The 15,338-nt window shown below is 52.5% G+C and overlaps 1 protein-coding gene across 1 annotated transcript in view; it reads right to left on the bottom strand.

Moving 5' to 3' along the window:
• Nucleotides 1-879: 879 nt before the first annotated feature.
• NGFR (nerve growth factor receptor) overlaps nucleotides 880-15,338 on the bottom strand; it is a 36,422-nt gene continuing 21,963 nt past the window's right edge. The window contains exons 3-6 of the mRNA XM_050935202.1: nucleotides 14,939-15,298; nucleotides 6,042-6,285; nucleotides 3,831-3,991; nucleotides 880-3,407 (exon numbers count right to left, since the gene is read on the bottom strand). Of these exons, the coding sequence (XP_050791159.1) occupies nucleotides 3,106-3,407; nucleotides 3,831-3,991; nucleotides 6,042-6,285; nucleotides 14,939-15,298 (1,067 nt within the window). The 3' untranslated portion in view covers nucleotides 880-3,105. The remainder of the gene's footprint in view (nucleotides 3,408-3,830; nucleotides 3,992-6,041; nucleotides 6,286-14,938; nucleotides 15,299-15,338) is intronic.

Raw genomic sequence — 15,338 nt, forward strand, 5'->3', positions numbered from 1 at the left:
TGCTAGCCCCACACCCAACCCTCCTCCTTTATCCTGACTTGGGACAGGCAGATGGCCCCAAAGGACTATAACAGGACTATAACAGGAATAGAACAACAGATGAACAGATGGGTGGAGCACTTTGAGGAACTCCTGAACAGACCAGCACCACCAAATCCACCAGATATCAACTCAGCTAACGAGGCCCTCCCAATTAATTGCGATAAACCAACCAGAGACGAGATCAGAAAAGCCATCACCATGAAGAAGAATAGGAAGGCGGCTGGACCTGATGACATCCCAGCAGAGGCCCTGAAAGCAGACCTGGATGCTTCAGTGGAAATGCTGTACCCCCTCTTTGAGAAGATACGGGAAGAAGAAGTGATTCCAGTAGACTGGAAAGAGGGATATCTCATCAAAATCCCCAAGAAAGGAGACCTTAGCAACTGTGCCAATTATAGAGGAATCACACTCCTGTCGGTACCAGGGAAGGTCTTTAACCAAGTCCTCTTAGAGAGAATGAAGGATGCTGTCGATCCACAGATATGAGATGAACAGGCAGCTTTCCGGCAGAACAGATCATGCACGGACCAGATAGCAATGCTTCGCATCATAGTCGAGCAGTCTATAGAGTGGAACTCCTCGTTGTACATCAGTTTTGTTGACTATGAGAAAGCGTTCGATAGCGTGGATCGAGAGACCCTTTGGAAGCTCCTTCGGCACTACAGCATCCCAGCAAAGGTGGTCAACCTGATCAAGAACTCATATGACAGTATATACTGTAGAGTGATCCAAGGAGGGCAGCTTACTAACAGCTTCCAGGTGCAAACTGGAGTCAGGCAAGGATGCTTGTTGTCACCACTTCTCTTTCTCTTTGTCAGCGATTGGATTATGAAGACATCCACCTACGAGCGTAGGAACGGAATCCAGTGGATGTTGTGGACCCAGCTTGATGACCTGGACTTTGCTGATGACCTTGCACTCCTTTCACACAGTAAACAGCAGATGTAAGAGAAGACCAACGTAGTGGCAGCCACGTCATCACAGGTTGGCCTCAACATTCACAAGGACAAGACCAAGATCCTTAGGATTAACTCCACCAGCAATGACCCAGTCACACTGAATGGAAGCCCCCTGGAAGAAGTGCAGTCCTTCACCTACCTAGGTAGCATCATCGACCAGCAGAGTGGCACAAACGCAGACATCAAAGTAAGGATTGATAAGGCAAGAGCAGCCTTCTTACAGTTCAAGAACATCTGGAGCTCTAGAAAGCTGTCTTTGGCAATAAAAATTTGACTGTTTAACTCCAATGTGAAATCAGTCCTATTGTATGGAGCTGAAACCTGGAGGACAACCAAAACAACCATCAGGAAGATCCAGACCTTCATAAATAGCTGCCTCAGAAGGATTCTCCAGATCTGCTGGCCAGACACCATCAGTAACATCCACCTCTTGGAGAGGACCTGTCAACTCCCAGCAGAGGAGGAAATCAGAAGGAGAAGGTGGGGTTGGATAGGACATACACTAAACAAGCAGCCAACTAACATCACCAGACAGGCATTGCAGTGGAACCCCCAAGGCAAGTGGAAAAGAGGCCGTCCAAGAAACACCTGGTGACGTGACCTTCAGGCTGATAGCAAAAAAATGGGCTATACCTGGAACCAGTTAGAACAAATGGCCCAGGATAGAGGACTCTGGAGATCTGTTGTTGGCGGCCCATACCCTGACTGGGGTGACGGGCATGAGTGAGTGAGTGACTCTTTCAAGCCTCATCTGTACCAGCTCAGATACTACAGTACTGATCATGCTCTAAGAACCCATATAGGATAAAATTGACTCCATCACTAAGGTCGCCCAGCCCCACTTTCCCCTTGCTCGTCGGCTGCTAATGTAGCAGCGTGATATGTTGTAGCCCATAGTGAGTGGCTCACTGATCCGAGGAAGGGCACAGAGCCTGTCTCCTAGTGTCTCACCGGTGCAATAAGGAGAGGTCTGGGATGACAGCAGCTGCTCCAGCTCTCCATGGCAGCACCAGGATTGATGGCTGACCTGCAGCGTGGTGGATGGCAATTGTTTTCTGCTTTCCCAGGCACCGTTAGCGGTTTGCTATTCTCCACTGGAATTTGGTGGCTCTAACAAAGGTGACGTCTGCCCAGGAGAGCTCAGTGCCTGGGAAGGTGCTGGCGATTGACCGCTGAGCACCTAGGGCAGGCAAATGACATTATTCCATAGGTAACTAGATTGTTTCTTAATGTGTTAGACAGTCTGGCTGCTAATGACCAAGGCAAACTCTTCCAAGAATGAGGCATGTGCGTGTCACGGAGGCACGTGGATCTCTTGCCAAAGCGCACGCTGTATGTTTCATGATTCACAGCATAGATTGTGCCTGCTAGAAACAAAGTCCCCTCACCCACTCCCAAGGACAGTGCAGAGGCACAAATGTGTCAGAAGCCCTTTTTCCCCCATGCTGCATCCTTGGGTAGCTCTTTCTAATTACATCCCTCTGCTCCCCACCCTCCATCCCAATGCTCTGTTAATAACATCTTCACTCAAATGTTAGCCCTGAAATCCACCCAGTTCTCTCTGAATTCAGTCGGGTCTGTCCTTCCTGGCTTGGCAGATGCAATTCAAAGGGAGAGCAACTGGTGACCAGGGGCAAACAGAAGGGGGTGGATATTGTGGGGGGCAGAGGAAGATCCTCAGAGGGGGAGTGGAAGAGAGGGAACGAAGCAGACAGAGAAAGAAAGAGGAGAGACCTGAGCAAGAGCAAACGCGGTCATTGTTGCAGCTACTGGAGACGTATTGTTGGGGTTCGAGGGGGTGCACAAGAGATTGTTCTGCTCATACAAGATGCTCCGAAGCCGTCAAGCGCTCCAAGGTCCCAGCAAGACCGAAGGAGGCCACAGCCCCCGGTGGCCTTTGCTCTATCCCTTCTGCTTTAGCATCGGCCAGTCCGCCAGGGGAAAGGGTGATGGAAAAAAGGAGACAATACTGAAAATAAGAGGTCAGTTCGTAAATAGCGGGGGACCCAGGCGGGAACCCCATTTCCTTCACATCTTCTCGCCGGCTGATATCTCCGTGGGGTCGCAGAGGGGCTGGCTGGGAGCGCCTCTCCAACCCCTCCCTTCACACCGGCGACGTGGCGGTTGACTCGCTGTACAAGCTCTCCACAATATCTCCCCGCTGGATTCGACGCAGGGCGGAATAAAGGGCGTCCATGGTGGCGCTGTCCTTGCTGGACCAGTCGGAGAGCAGGGCCCGGACAGGACACTCCTCCTGCGTGAAGGAGTCTATGTGATCCTCCTTGTAGCCCAGCTCCCCCGCCAGGTGACGCCAAGTGTCCTCTGGGGAGCTGTTCAGCAGTTTCTCCACCTCCTCTTGCTTGTTCGGCGGCAGGCTGGTATAGAGGTTCCCGTCTCCTTTCACAGCTGTGCAGGGAAGAGGAGGGACAGAGCAGGGTCACTACAGCCTTTGGGAGGTGAAACTGAACCAGGAGGGGTCAGAAAGCCCAGGAGAGCACCAGGATCGGGGGCGGGCAGCTTAGTGCTTCTTACACACTGGCAAACCGGGGGATGCCTGTGACTTGTACCCTCCTGTGTATCATTTCCCCAGTCTGGACTTGCAGCATCACCCCACTGTTTCAGTCCTGGGCTCCTCACTGCCCCCCTGTTCCAATCTGCAACCCTTGTCCAGCCACTCCTACCCCGATCCTGACCTGCAGCTCCCCTTCCCTGCCATACCATGTCTGACCCTCTCAGCTCCACCAGGGCTCCCCAGCCATGAACTGCAGACTCCTCCTTGCTCTCCCAGCCCCGGGCCCACCCTAGCGCAGCTTGGTGGATGAACCTTACCCTGCACCTGTGCAGTCTGTGTTGGTGGCTGTTGGTCATGAAGGCTCTGGCTGTCCACGGAGATCCCGCTGTCGCTGTGAAGCTTCTCTCCTTCCGGAGAGGGGGTCTGGTTGACAGGGCGGTTGTTGGCACCTTGTTTGTTCTGTTTGCAGCTGTTCCACCTGCAGATGGGACCAGCAAAGAAGAATGAAACAGCCAATTCTGCCGCATCCACCAGCCTCTTACCTGGATCTTATTGTAAGTCAGCCAGAGTCACAGAGCCTCATTCTCCCTGTCCTGCCCCTTTGTGCCCAGTCTGCCTTTGCAGTGCTGGTATAAATGTTGATACGAGGGCAAAGCAGCAGATAGCCAGACCCGCTGGCCTTAGAGATCCAGGCTCCAGCATCGTGACACTGATTACTATGATGTATTGCAGTAACACCTGGAAGCCTTAGTAATGAATCAAGACCCCCCACAGGGTGCTAGGTGCTGTACAATCCCAGAACAAAGAGACTCTCCTTGCCTCAAAGGACTGGCTGTCTAAGTCTCAGCGAGGTATAAATGAGGAGCGAGGGTATGGCTACCCTCCAGATGCACAGTGACAGTGCTGCAGCTGTAGCGCCATACTGTAGACACTTCCCACGCAGGTTCGTCCAACGATGCAGTTAATACACCTCTCTGAGAGATGGCACTTAGCGTTATAGTGGGGTAGAGGTGTATGTAGTACCCACCATATTGATATTATATACATTTATATTATATATGGATGTTAGCACTAAGTTGTATTAGGGTCACGCTTGCCCACTTACATTAAGAGTGATACCTCCCACAATACTTTGCAAAGCGAGAGACGGCATTTAGCATTAGCAAATACAAATCCTGTCCAAATCAAGACACACGCATGTCCTGCTCTGGTACAACGCAGAGCCTGTCTTCATGGCGTGGTGTGGAGTGCTTTGTTCAAAAGGAGCTAAGGGGCACACTCTGGTACCAGGACAAAAAAGGTAAAAAAAGCTGATAGGTGAATGTTAGTCTTGGGTGTTATATTGAAAGCTTTTAACTTGTAAATGGGTCTACCATAAAAATAGGGAGTGATACATAAACATCCTTTTCGTATTGTACTATTTTGTCTTAAGACAATAAATTTCGCTGAGGTTGGTCATAAGGTTGTCCGGCCTTGAGTGCAGGGGACTGGACTAAAAGACCTCTTGCTACGCTTCTATGATTTGCTCTCTTGAATGTTTTTAATAATGGCCAGCAAGTATAGGGCTAATCAAATGGCTGCATTTTGATCAATAATACAGCCATGCTTGTGTGTGCTGATATAAATGCATGTTAAACCATGTGTGCACGCATGTAAAGGCATGTGTTGATGCGCTTTGCTGTGTGCATGTGGAAATGCCTGTGAAACAGCATGTGGGTGTGTGCGTGCGTGTGAAGCATTGCACGGAGCGAAATGCAAAGGTACATGAGATTGTGAGCGCACAGGCAGCTGAAGGTGAATTTAGTGACTCAGTGCACACAGGCAGTTGGGTGAGAATATGCAAACGTAAACTGTGTGGTGTGCATGTGCGAACACGCTTGTGGGTGCGCACATGGGAATGTCTTTGGAGGGGGGTATAGAAGCACCTCTGCTGGCATCACTGATTAGTCAATGGCAGAGAATTCAGCCTCCTCCCTAGGAATAACAGTGATAAGGGATTATTTCCAGCGCGTGGGTATGTGGAGAAGTTGTAGCCCTCTGTGCAAACACTGAACCAGCTGCGACCTGCATAGGCACCAGGTGCAAACCCCAGCACAAAGGGGGTGAGAGGGTGCACGACCCTGAAAGTGACGGCATTGCAGAATGTCTCAGAATTACAAGCAGCCCCCCAAGGGAAAGGAGCAAGCTAAAGAAAGAGCAAGATAGGCGAGAGAGACCATATAGGGCCCCATTCTCCATTGCTCTGCACTGCAGGACAGGTGAGTGCCCAACTCCTCTTGGCCTTCCATAGGAGATGAGTGCCCAACTCCCATAGGTGCCCCTTCAGTGCTGTCATTTACACCAGTGCGAAGTGTAAATCTGTGTAAAACTCGAGATCCGACCCATTATCACCACAGGTCCCAAGACAATCAGGTGCTGCTAGAGAAGGCAGTAACGGCCCTGGGTCTCAGTCTGAGGCCGGCAGCCTCCCCGACTCCTGGATCCCTCCCTCCATCCTAGAATCCCCCAGGGCATTGGCCCCTGCCTACCTTTTGAAAGCAATGTAGGCCACTAGCCCCACCACCACGGCTGCCAGGATGGAGCAGTAGACAGGGATGAGGTTATCAGCAGTGCCGCGGCTCACGACTGGCTGGGAGCTACCCAGGACGGTGGTGACTGTATCTGCGAAAGTGCTGGCGATGCTTTCGGTATCGTACGGGTCTTTGGTGAAAGGCACGGGGCTGTCAGACCCCATCAGGGTTGGGGTCCGAGGTGTCCAGCGTGGGTGCAGATCTGCCAAGGGGAATAAAAATGGAGCTGGCAATTCACCCCACTTCCCTTTCTCCTCTGTAGCACTCAGGAATGGCACCGTACAGAAGGGGGAGGCGAGGCATAACGCCTCCAGAGGCGCTGGGCAGTGAGACTTGTCACCCTTTGGGAGACGGTAGCCAGCAGTCTCCCAATGAAGCTCAGCTGGCACCCAGGGGGAGGAGCCAAGATGAGGCCCTGCCCCCTCCTCACATAGACACACCCCTCTGGAGCCCTTAATAGTGTTAGCCATCTCTCCCCACCATGCCATATGGATGGGCGAGCTATGAAAACAGGTACTGCACAATCATCACCGTTGACGCTCTCCAGTGGGGCTCAGGGCGAGAGGAGCCTTTTATCTCAGGTGTAACTAAACCTGCCCAAAGGCTGTCAGGACTTCCTGGCAGAGGTGGGAGGCCCACAGCCTAAGACCCCTGAATTCTGCAGCCTGAACCCATCTCTAACCACTGTCTGCTAACCCTAAACAGAGCACACCCTTGGTAGTGCTTTGGTTATCATGTGCTGCGCATTGTGTAACTAATCTACCAAGCCTCCCATTCCTCACTCTTATTAGTCCCTCTCATTAGCTCTGGCAGGTCAGCGTCACATATCCCTGCAGGTGGCAGCCTTTGTATGCAGGCATGTAATGCCAGAGAGCGCCGAATATTTTCCATACCCTTTCTCCACCCTGGGATGGCTGATCCTGCCTCCAGCCAGCTCAGAACCATTTTTGCCCTTTGCTCTTTACCAGCTTTTGTTTATTGGAGGCTTTTTTCCTGACGCTCAAGGACCGCAGGGGTTTGACCTGTCACTTTCTAAAGGGCGTGAAATCTGGAGCGCCAAGCAGATCGAAAAGGGCTTCAGAAACGCAGTGCTGCTCCCAAATACCATGGGTGGCATGGAAACTGGGAGCGGCTGACAGCGGGAGGCCAGTCTGCAGTGCGGGAAGCGATTCTGGACTGGGAAGATTAATAAGCCACACGCTCCTTTGTAGCACCGTTGTCTAGGAACATCACATAGAAATTGGCAGCATGGCTATTAGGCTACCCGCTGCCTGGTACACTCAGCACCAGAGCAAATGCATCCCACTATGAAAAGACAGCAACAAGCAGAGCTTCTGGGACTGCAGACTGTGTAGATGAGGCTATGCAAGGGGGGAAGCAGGTCAGGGAAGAGATGAAAGGCAGGGCAGGCAACCGCGATGATCATTTGAGCATGGTTTGCAGTAACCTGATGGCCTCCCTCACAGGTAAGGGTCACCACTGGGGAAGGCTGAAAGCAAAGAAGAAGCAAGCAGTTAGAATGTCTAACAGGACACAGAGCAATGCAGATTCTTAGCAAGAATGTGGGGCACTGTTCATCCAATGGCCATTGCAGTAGAGCATGTAACCAGGAAGCTGTGCACTCATCACTGAAATGCAGCCTCCTCTGGGGTGGAGATGAGGCAGCTTTTTAGTGGTCTGCAAAGTGTTCAGCTCCAACCTCAAACACACCTAAAATTAACCTTGGTTCAGGTTTAGAACTAGGGGCTCATCCAATGAAATGAATAGGCAGAAGGCTTAAAACAAACAAAAGGAAGTATTTCTTCAGACAACGTCAACCTGTGGAACTCCTTGTCAGAGGATGTTCTGAAGGCCAAGACTATAACAGGGTTCAAAAAAGAACTAGATAAATTCATAGAGGATAGGTCCATCAGTGGCTATTAGCCAGGAGGGGCAAGGATGGTGTCCCTAGCCTCTGTTTGTCAGGAGCTGAGAAGGGGTGACAGGGGATGGATCACTTGATGATTCCCTGTTCTGTTCATTCCCTCTGGGGTATCTGGCATTGGCCATTGTCATAAGACAGGATACTGGGTTAGATGGGCCTTTGGTCTGACCCAGTATGGCCATTCTTATGCTCTTATGTTCTTCTTATTTGTATTTCAGTTACCCTGAGGTGAGACCCCCCTATTGCAGGGCAGTGCACAGACACTTAGTAAGAGAAAGTCCCTGCCCGAAGGAGCTTACAATCTAAAGAGACGTGCCAAAGGACAAAGAGGAAGTGGTGTGCCAAAAGTCACCCAGCAGGTAAGTGGGAGAGCGAGGAATAAAAATCAGATCCACTGATTTTCCTCACATTACCTCTCAGAATGGATTCTTTTCACAAATTGTCTATGGCGCAAATGGATTTTGTTCCTGCCCTTCAGTCCCTTCCTCAGAGCTGGCTCTGTACAGCAGCACTGGCCTACAATTTATGGAAGAGAGGAGCCAAGAATACCCATTGCCAGGGGAACATTGAGAAGGAATTTAGGGTGTCAGATTATACTCATCCAAACACAATTCTCTTGAATAAGTAATAACCAAGGTGGGACAGGCCACCTAAAGCCACAACTATGTCAGTATCAAAGAGACTGGTCCAAGAAGTTGTAACTAGACATAACAGGATAGTTAAAAAAAAAAAAAGTAATATGATGCAGGATAAATATCAAGAGAAACATCCTCAACAGTAGGATCTACGTGACTGTGTGATAGTCTTCCAATGGAAGCTCCACCCCTGGAGATATTGACATCTATGCAGGATGACTCACTAGAAGACATTGTCAGGCTCAATCCTGCATGGCAGGAGATTAAATTGCTGTGGCGGTTGAGTTTTGCCAGAACACCGGTTAACATCCCATCTCCTGCTCCTGGGAGATGTGCCCACAGCACATGTGATTATCACGAATGGCCAGGTTTTTTTCCTGCAAGATCTCTCACTATAGTGCTGGCCTGGCCCAACCCCACTTTGCTGATGAAATTTGACTAGATCAGAGCCTGAGGTGAGACATGTTCTTTCTGCTGCTCCTTTTCTCAGCCCTACTTTCCGCCTGGAGCCCGGTTGCGTCGCAGCAGCAGTAACAAACCCTCAGGGGCTGTTCGGTGGATCAACTCCACCCAGGCAACAGAAGCCTAGCATTGCCGGGGTGCTGCACTGTGCATATACATCTCCTTCTCCTGCACAGGAAGGATGGGCTTGTGGGCAGGGGTCCAAGACTTGAGAGAGGGGTTCAGCTCCTAGCCATCTCAGACTGTCCTGTGTGAACTTGAGTCACTCTCTCTGGGCCTCGGTTCGCCATCTGTACAATGGCGATAATACCATTTCTACTGTCTTCCTTGGCTATTTAGGCTGTAGGCCCAAAGCTGTTATGTGCTTAACTCCCACTGAAATCCATGGGAGTTAGGTGCCTAAATACCTTTGCGGATCAGCCCCTTAGCTCATCAGGGCAAGGACTCTCTTACTCTGGGTCTGTACAGGGCCTAGCATAATGGGGCCCCAACCTCAATTAGGGCTCACCATCACACTGGTTTTAATACACAGGACTATTGTGCTATCTAACCTGCAGACATAGCTATCACGCAGCAAACACACATCTGCCGTGAGACCTGTGTACAGGAACGCCACCTGTCTCCACAACAGGCATGGAGTCAGGAACGGAGCTAGGGTCTTCCCTGTTTCACCTGGATCCCCTCCCTCGAGCTCACTGGCACGAGTCATACAGCGAGTAGCCTGCATGCTCATTCAGAGTCAGTGAGTAGCAGGGTTCCCAGTTTGTTCTCTTCTCGTCGGTGCCCAGACGCTCCTACCCTCCATCATGCCTCGTTGCTCTGTCAGCCTGCTGGGACACACCCTGTCCTTCCGGTCCTGGGAGGGAGGAAAACATTTTCCTATTGGCTGGTTCCCCGTGTTCAGCCAAGAACCGCACCTAGGCATGCCAGGTGAAGAAAATGTGTCTCATCTTGTACCTGTGATGCAGGGAGGGCCCTAACCCTTTGTTGCCAGGGAAAAGACAGAAAACAGTCATGGGAAGGTTATGAAAGGTGGCAGGGGAGGCGAGCAGGGCAGGAGAAGGCAAGGCCTGCGGGCCTGTGATTTTATAGTCTCTTGCAAGAAACAGTCTCTGAGGCTTACAGCCAGGGGCGGCTCTAGCTTTTTTGCTCGCAGGGACCAGCAGGGCACCCCCCATGGCTTGCCGCCCCAGGCACGTGCTTGGAGCGCTGGTGCTTGGAGCCTCTGCTGCATACAGCATCCCATTGCCAGGGGAGCATGACAGCTGAGCTGTTTTAACTCTCTCTGGTGCCACCGATCCTCCCAAATCTGCTGCTTTCTCCATTGCCTGATGACCTGTCTGCTACACGAGTATGGAGCGATCCACCTTCTAGCTCTAGCACCGACATTGGGAATAGTCCATGCTGCAGGCTATGGGTTCCAGGGCCAACAGTTGGAATGGTCCATGCTGCAGCCTGGGGTTCTAGCACCAACAATTGGACTAGTCCACACTGCAGTTTGGGGCTCGAATGCCAGCAGTTGGAATGGTTCATTCTGCAGCCTGGGGTTCGAGCACCAGCAGTTGGAATGGTCCATGCTGCAGCCTGGGGTTCGAGCGCCAGCAGTTGGAATGGTCCATGCTGCAGCCTGGGGTTCGAGCACCAGCAGTTGGAATGGTCCGTGCTGCAGCCTGGGGTTCGAGCACCAGCAGTTGGAATGGTCCATGCTGCAGCTTGGGGTTCTAGCGCCAGCAGTTGGAATGGTCCATGCTGCAGCTTGGGGTTCTAGCGCCAGCAGTTGGAATGGTCCATGCTGCAGCCTGGGGTTCTAGTGCCAGCAGTTGGAATGGTCCATGCTGCAGCCTGGGGTTCTAGTCCCAGCAGTTGGAATGGTCCATGCTGCAGCCTGGGGTTCTAGTCCCAGCAGTTGGAATGGTCCATGCTGCTGCCTGTGGCTCTAGACCTTTGGTATCCTTCACTCTAGGCTGCTCATGCGCTCTAAATCAGGACTGACCTCAGCAATCCCCTTCAGGTAGCTGTCCAAGTTCCTGCTCTGCCATGCCCAGCTCAGAGCGCGCCCACGCCAGACTGCCCTCTGAGAGCCGTGTCAGAAACACACTGCAGATGAACCCTTGCTCCAGGAGCAATGCCTGTCCAGAACTGTTAAAAAAAAACCTGCCCATCTGAATGCACACACAGGCCCCTCTGCCATCCCCTCCAGCTAAGGGTGAATCACAATGCAAGCAGGGCCATGGAGCCTGCCGAGTCACCGACCCTTGCCATAGGAACTGTCTAACTAAAGCGCCACACGGGGCCTGGCACAAGAGCAAACCCAGATCCAGAGGTACTTTCTCAGGCTGGCAATTGTTCCTGGTTCAGAAGAAGTGCTTAAAGCAACTGGCAGCCCTCCCTACTCTGCACACCGCCTTCGGCTGGGCTGGGACAGACTCCTCCTGTGGCATCCCACGCTGTCCTTTCAGAGCAAGCCCTTGGGAGGCCTTCCTGGCTATTTCCTGCTGGGCTCTGATCCCACCCCTCATGCCCCTGAACATAAAATCCTGCTAACAAAGCCTGCCCTTTGTGTCTTGACTTCTGGCTCCATTTATTCAACCCTGTAAAGGGATCAGCCAGAAAGGGCTGCCCAGAACTCCCCCTGCCTTGCAGCCGTGAATCAGAGACTCCCATGGCACAATGGTCTCTTCTCTACTTCTGTGCTCCGGGCAGGGAGCATAACTACGTCTCCAACCAAAGGAGGAAACCAGTGCCCTCCCCCACCCCTGCCACCAGCCCATTGGGCCATTCATCCTGCTAATGAGCTTTCTAAATAAAGGGCTGCCCCTTTTGGGAAATCCCTCAGGGAACGGGCCTCTCCGTGAAGTGTCATCAGCATGGCTGGGGCAGTAGAGGACTCAGCCTGGGGGAACATTAGGTTACTGCCAGATGACAGAAGCTGATCCTCTAACAAAGGGAATCAGATCATGTGCGTTGTTGCTCCTCCGATAAATGGCATCCCTTCCCTACACGGGTGACATTTTGTGTAAACCATTACAGTGCTAATCTGCATGTAATTTCGGTTGGCCTGCACCCTGGGGGATTGAACCGGGAACCTTCAGAGCTAAAAAAACCAAAGTAAAAAACCATAAGCTACTGTAGTGTAAGCCCAGTGCCTTAGCTAGGGCTGTAACAGACTCACCTCTTCTGGGACCTGGGACTGGTAGTTCACACCCACCAGTGGGTTACCTTGGACCATAAACTTCCCAGGCCCAGGCCTGCCTCTTCTCTGCCCAGAGTGACTAGGTGGAAGTGAGGAGCTTAAATATCTTTGAGGGGCTGAGGCAAAGTCCCAGGCTGACATTACAGCCGATCCCCAGCTGGCCCTGAGTGCTCATTCCTTACACCAGAGCTCAATCCCTATCCCGATTCCGGATCCCACTGACATGACACGCCAGGACCAGAACTCAACATGGGCATTAGAAGAAACAGCAAAGGAGCTGAGGGACTGAAGCCAACAGGCCAGAGCTTACCATTCCCTGCAGGGCTGCGTGCATTTGCTCTGTCTCACCCCCCAACCCCTCTGGTCTGTTTCCCCTGTCCTGAGATTTGAATCCACAATAATCCCAGGGGAGAACTGAAGCATTATCCCATGCTCCCAATTCCTTACTTCCCTCTTCTTAACACAATTCCCCAGCAAAATGCAGCCCGGCCCTGCACCCCTCCTGAGGGGTGGCACAGCGGAGCCTCAGAAAACAGTCACTGATCCCACATGCCAACTGGCCCAGTTCCAGGGCTGCCCGGGGTGGGGGGGGGGGGCAAGTGGGGAAATTTGCCCCAGGCTCCGCAGGGGCCCCTTGAGCCCTGGCCCGGCGGCGGTCCAGGTCTTTGGCAACATTTCAGCAGCGGGGGGCCCTTCAGTGCTGCCGAAGACGCGGCGCGACTGAAGCACCCCTTGCTGCCGAAATGCCGCCAAAGACCCAGACAGCCACAGGGTGAGTACAAGCGCCGCAGCTTCCCCACATTGCTCCAGGTCCCCTGAATCCTCTGCCCTGCCTGGTTCTGCCAGGCACTGAGCCTCATTGGAGCCAGCAGGTCCTGAACTACATGGGGTTGCTGTAGGATTTTAGGGAGACGTTGTCCCTGGGCCTTGTGCCCCAGGAATCTCAGAGAAGTTGTGTCCGCTCCACATCACCACTCCCCCAAATGAGGCACACTAGCTCCTCGTGGGGCAGTGCAGCCCCTAGGCCTGGCAGCGACTAAGCGTCTCAATTAATTCCCATTAGGGGCCCGCCAGCTGCAAATGCCATTTTGCAGAAGGCCAGGACTGCCAGGCTCCAACTGCCACAAATAAAGCGTCTGAAGCTATTAAACGTCTCCTCTTTGCTCCAGGTTCCTGTAACTACCAGGCAGGCCTATTATTCTTAAATGCAGCCAGCAGAGGCCTCTGGGCACATCCCTCCCCACATGAGCTGGGCTTCACCTTGAAGCCAAGATGCTGCCGTTGCCGGGAAGTCATAGACCCCTTGGAAACACACCAGACCAGCCGCCAGTGCAGGACAGATGTTTGCAAGCCACGTGAGAGCTGGAAGCAGCAGATACAAAGCCACGTGGTCAGAACACCTGAAATCCCCTGAAATCCCCAGGGCTGCATCTGAGACAGTATTTCATCCTCGATTTCCCTGCTAGCCTTGGGGCTGCTGCTTTATTACCCTGATGTGTGCAGAGCCACTGTCCAGAACCAGCACTCTGACCCCAGGCATTCCAGTGGCTGCAGCCTATGATCCACGCTGCTTTCTCTACTATGTGTAGCAGTTTTAATCATAATGTTCAGCACTGAATTAAGCTGATGGATGACCAGTATCAGCCCCGGGGATACAGCAGAGACAGATAGTGCTTTGCATTTATAGCGTCTTTCACTGGAGGATCCCCAAACACCGTAACCCACTGGGTACAGCACCATTATCCCCTTTATCCACATGGGGAAACTGAGGCACAAAGCCACTAAGGGAGTTGGCCAAGCTCACACTCCTCTGATATAATCCCTGGGCCTCCCAGGTGAACACAGATGGGCAGTCAAAGAATTTCCATATGAAAAAACTTCCGTATACCCATTCCCCTGTCTCTGATGCAGAAGCAGCTGCGGGGGGGCTAGCCAGGAGGAGATCTCTCTGACTTGGGGGGATAGCTGCCAAGGCCATGCCGTGGAGGCAGAGTCAGAGAACATGGTGCCTGGTTCCATTGCTCATCTGGGACCTGTTTCTATATTGGCATGGTGACATTGCTGGGGAAGCCAGATCTGTCTGAAATGACAGGTGGAACCATATGGAACAATCAAACCCTGCACGTCCTGCTTTACATTACGTCCCAGAAAGGTGGGGAGCAGGAGCGGAAGGGGGGTTCTTCTAAAGTTCCCAGTTTGCTGGGAGGCCACATTGTCTAGGGGGCTGGGACTGGGAGTCAGGACTCCTGGGTTCTTTTCTAAGCAATTTGAGCAGTGTTATAATCAAAGCAGGGGACTGAATGCCAGGACTCCTGGGTACTCTTTCTAATTTTGACACTGGCTCATACTGTGACCATCGACATATCACTTCACCCTCCTTGTGCTTCAGTTCCCCCTTCAGTAAGGTGAGGCTCATGCTCCAGAACTACCCTTGGGAAAATGCTTTGAGAGGCAGAAATGGAAGGCGTGCTGGGTGACTTATTCCTTTTGACCTGAAAGTCACCAAGGGACAAATCATGAGCCCAAGGAAGCTAAGGGCCAAATTCCCATTGCCTATAATGGGGCTTGATTTGGCCCTAATGTGTTAATCTGAACCACCATGATCCACGCTCCACAGCACAGGGACGCCGGGGCCCATTACCTCTGCACTCGGCGTCGGATATCGGGGTGCACTCCTTGATCATGACCTCGTTCTCCTCACAGATGGTGCAGGGCAAGCAGGGGTCCATGTGGTTGGCTTCATCAGAGAAGGTCCCTTCAGGGCACTCCTCGCAGACCGTGTTCTGAGCGTCCCCGCACGGGAACATCAGCCCGTAGCCCACCTCGCAGACGTCGCATTCCTTGCACTGGCCGCTCCCCTCATCCTGGTAGTAGCCGTAGGCACATTTGCAGACGGCGTCGTCCGACTCCACGCAGGGAGCCGACATGCTCTGCAGGCCCACGCACTCTGTGCACGGCTTGCAGGCCTCCGTGGCGCTGACGGTGTCCGAGTAGGTCACGCCTGCAATGGAGCAGAGAGAGAGAGAGCGAGCGAGAGATCA

Source organism: Gopherus flavomarginatus, chromosome 25 (assembly GCF_025201925.1).
Source record: "Gopherus flavomarginatus isolate rGopFla2 chromosome 25, rGopFla2.mat.asm, whole genome shotgun sequence".
NCBI lineage: Eukaryota > Metazoa > Chordata > Testudines > Testudinidae > Gopherus > Gopherus flavomarginatus.